This window comes from Mizuhopecten yessoensis, unplaced genomic scaffold (genome assembly GCF_002113885.1).
Source record: "Mizuhopecten yessoensis strain PY_sf001 unplaced genomic scaffold, ASM211388v2 scaffold4947, whole genome shotgun sequence".
Taxonomy (NCBI): Eukaryota; Metazoa; Mollusca; class Bivalvia; order Pectinida; family Pectinidae; genus Mizuhopecten; species Mizuhopecten yessoensis.
Genome location: NW_018405801.1, coordinates 1,442,689 through 1,447,162, shown reverse-complemented (window position 1 = coordinate 1,447,162; position 4,474 = coordinate 1,442,689). Strand labels below are relative to the sequence as shown.

The following is a 4,474-nucleotide window of genomic DNA, read 5'->3' as shown; positions in this document are numbered from 1 at the left end:
AGAGAAAGTGTTTTCCTCCTGCCCACTCAACTCCAACAACCCATGTGGAGTATAAATTGGTCCGGGTGGATGCTGCGATATCTGTTCTGTAGTATTCTAGTGAGGAAGCGCTATAAATGATGCCGTTGGAAGCACGTCCAACTACAAACAGAACACACTATATCTCCAGCACACACGCAAGCACACACGCAGGCATACAAACATAGGAATATATTAGCCAGGTGGCATATGACTAGTAGTTAGCACTACATCAAATGCTGTATATTATCATTATTTTTATTATTATTTAAGCAATAAACTGCATAGAATCACAATGCAGTTATACCTGTTAGACCGCCACATCTATGCAGTTTATTGCTTATATTTATATTTTCGTAAAGAGAATTCGCAAAAAAATAATTATGTCTTTTCCAACTTTCAAATTTCCCGCTTATTACCGTCAGGTCAGGTCAATATCTAGAACGGCACAAAGATAATAGCGGACGTCCCGCGCTATTTCCCATACAAAATTCCTACGCCACCAAAACCTGACACATCCTAAAATGACCATATATTGGAGCATACTGTCGTTATTACCCATGATATCATAAACAACAGTATGATCCTATATGAGGACCACATCCGAATCGTTATTACATGCGAGAACTGTGCCTAGAGGTTAGGCGTCTGGCATTCTCCTACCACTAGCACACTAGGTCGCGGGTTCGAGGCCTGTGTGCAAGAGGGGCAGTAGCAAGGTACTGGCCGCAGGTCGATGGTTTTTCTCTGGATATGCTGTCTTTCTTCCACCACAAATACCTGTTAATGTTTTAGTTAATAGCTGTTAATATGACGTTTAACAGAACCAAGCGAACTAACGAGTCTATATATAGTCGCTGCAACCCTCCGCGAAGACTGATCGACATCTTTATGTTAGCTTATATATGAACAGCTGCCATCAACCTCTAACTGCGACAAACAGAGTTAGAAAAAGATATCTAGACCACAATCTTGTAGGTACGTAACCGTCGCCGTAACTCTTACTACACTTCAAATAAAACTGTGAAAAATAGAACTAGAAATGGAAAATGTTATTGACTTTTTGTGTAAAAGTCGCAGTCACATCTGCCAGAAAGGTTACTAATGTTAAAGCCTATTTAATTTACTTTTGAATTAGTAATATTTCCCTTTTTTCAAATAATGTCACACACACATACAATCGGAAATAGGATAATCGATGAAAAGCCTTTTTTTTAAATCAACATAAAAAAATCAATCGGAATGCTTTGATTTACATAAAAATGTAGTTGCATATTCGTCATGTTCCAGTTTCAACGAATTTTGCTAGCTAACTGCAAAACCTTGCAGCGTCCTTAGAAATAAAATATGTGTGGAATTAGATAATCAGTCATGTTCCATGAAATCAACACATATTTTGTTCATGTTAATTGATCAATCATGTCATATATGAGCGGTTCTCAAGCTAGGTTGATAAAACGGCAGTGTGCCTACCGAAAGAACATTTTTTGCACTCATGATGTTGTTTTTCTCTCGCAATAAATATATTAGCTTCTATAACAAAGGTAAGTTAAGTAAAGTACTAAGTAAAATGGATAATTTGTATCAAATAGTTATCCTATTTATGTAACATTTGATTGTATTGTATTACCTGCTCATTACAATTTATTAGTTAATACGGGTGAAAAAGAAGTAAAATTGATTTGAAAAAAGTGCTGATATTTTATTTGTTTGCTAGTTTGGGATGTATCGTCCTCGCACCATCTTACATTATGCAAGACGGGTACCTAATTAGAAACATACTAAAACAAAAAAGCAAATAGGATAAAAGGGAACACTGATGTGTTTACAAAACCGTTATCCACACGAACAATCCATCAAACTAGTGCAAAAAACTCCTCAGAAACACTTGAAACCGTCTCAGAAGAATAAGATCGACATGGTGTTCCGGAAAGGCAACGATAACCTAAGTGTATGATGATATTATTGTTTTAAAATGTTTTGGTACACATATTGCGTGCTGAAATATATCTTAAACTATCGCTTACTGAACCATAATAAAAGCAATCAAACTTTGTCAAAGACAGAAACAGCTGGAATTCATGTCGGGAAATATTAACTATTTTGTGTAAAATGAAGATGTATTATCCTGCTACCGTACCTGACTATGTAATAAATCGCGCTGTCTCTTATATTATATTGTATATAGGAACAAAATGAGTATCCTAATATTATCATGACAAACTGTATCATTTTGAAGTTTTCGCGGTATGGAAATATTCGCATTTTTCGCTTTGAATAAATCATCGCGTTCAACATTCTACATGTGATATCTTAATAAAGATCATATAAAGATTATAGCAAATAAGACTACATCGGTTTCTGAACAATTGCCAACGATTTAGTGTTGTTCGTACAAACTGTATACCACCTAATTTTAATGTCATACAATGTTGTAAGTACATACTTCATAAAACATTTACAAATGTCATATACTGTTGTTGAACTTCATTTACATAACATTTCTATGGTGTCGTACATTGTGATGCGTTTAAAATGCATACAACTATAATATAATATCTTTCATTATTTTATGAACATAATATATCACATTTATATTTTGTCATACACTGTTATATCTACATGTATATACTGTATTCGACATGTTTATGATGTTATATATGTACATAGTAAACTACGTAGATTGTGTATACCGCATTTATACTGTGTCATAACTTTATACCACATTTAGATAGTGACACAAAAAGTAGTTGAAGGAGTATAACATCATTAGTTTATAATTGATAACGTAATATCAATAATGCTGAGTATTATCTAATTTATATAAGATACTGTACCTTTCATATTGATTAGGAAATGTGAATAACAAACAATTCGATATCCAATGTAACAGTTTGTATTTTTTTTATTTGAGTATATATGCATAAAATGTACAATCCATAATTTAAATTAGTTTGAAATGAATATGATGTTCAAATATATCAAATGCTCGTTTAGTCCTGTTCAACATTTTGAGTTACATTATGTACAAAAAATGAAATAAAATACGATATATTTAACATAAACTTCACGACAAGTCACTTTTTGATTTTTTTCTCAGAGGATAACCATGATGACGACACTGATTATATTTACAGTGTAGCACTTTGGAAAATTGCTGCATTAACCACCAATCTTATGAAGTTTCTTTCCTTTTTCCAAAAGCAAAGCAACAACCCGATCTTGTTATGTGGCTTGTAGTGGCAATGTTGTCACGTTTTTTAATACGTATGTTCTTGCGTGACTGAGTATTGAGTGCAATTTGTTGATATGCTTTGCAGACATGTATCTGTTTGAATAATTTTGCAAAAACGTTGTCAAAATTTGCTCCTGTCTTCGAAGATACCTCTTGCATCATTCCTTCCAAACCATTGTTGTCAACCCAGTTCAGTGCTTCAAAATATTCCACCTCTCGGTAGTTTTCCCTGTCCAGCTTGTTTCCTATCACGATACAAGGTGTATCTTTCTGGTCGTTTCTAGAAGCCTTGATCTCCCTCCATGTTCGTTTCACCTCGGCAAACGATTCCTCCCTATCGAGAGCAAACACCAGCACAAAAGCGTTCGCCTTCTGTATCGCTAGCCGCCTCATAGCAGGAAATTCAATAGATCCTGATGTGTCTAAGAACTCAATCATAATTCGTTCGCCATCAATACAAACGTCAGTAGAGTACACGTCTTCAACTGTCTGTGTGTATTTGTGAGAAAACGTTCCGTTTAGGTACTTGTGCAGTATGCTTGTTTTCCCAACACTGCCGCTTCCCAGAACTACGACCAACTGTTTGTGTGCCATCGTCGACGAGGTAAAATTTAAACACGCCACATTCAAGCAGCTTCTGTATTTATATAGCAGCATTCAATTAGCACTTACAGAGGAGACGCCAAATCGAGCATTCTAGGTACATAAGTACAAGTCACACTTAGTAATACTGTAAACTTGCATGAAATAAAGATTAACTCGTAATATTTGTGTTTGATCTGTCATTTGCGTCTAATATATTTGAACATATGTACTTTACAAATTGAAGAACACATCAATTATATTTTGAAATACCTCTTCATTTCTACGATATTTGAAGATGCAATGCGTAAGAATGCATTAGTTAAAGATTCATAACAAAATAACACAAACAGCAAATTACACTGTAGACTTGGAGAATTTCTGGCCGCAGTAACGATTCACGAAATACTACAAATTCACATATTATACAAAGGACCCCCCACCCCAATTTGTCGGTGACTTGCAGACAAAAACTAACCGGCGAAATTTAAATTGGCATGTCAGTGATCCAGTGGTAACACTGCCAGTCTCGGTATCTCTATGTAAACCCACCAATAGAGTAAACTAGGTGTGATTTCTACAATACATGAACCCATATATTATAATTGGTATTATTACCCATTTTCAAAACACCTGTCC

General features: G+C 34.9%; 1 protein-coding gene across 1 annotated transcript; it reads right to left on the bottom strand.

The window, feature by feature from the left end:
• Window positions 1-3,193: 3,193 nt before the first annotated feature.
• LOC110450075 (dexamethasone-induced Ras-related protein 1-like) lies at window positions 3,194-3,847 on the bottom strand. Its single transcript, XM_021497319.1, has one exon. It carries the CDS (start codon window positions 3,845-3,847, stop codon window positions 3,194-3,196), a length of 654 nt encoding a protein of 217 aa, XP_021352994.1.
• Window positions 3,848-4,474: the final 627 nt, after the last annotated feature.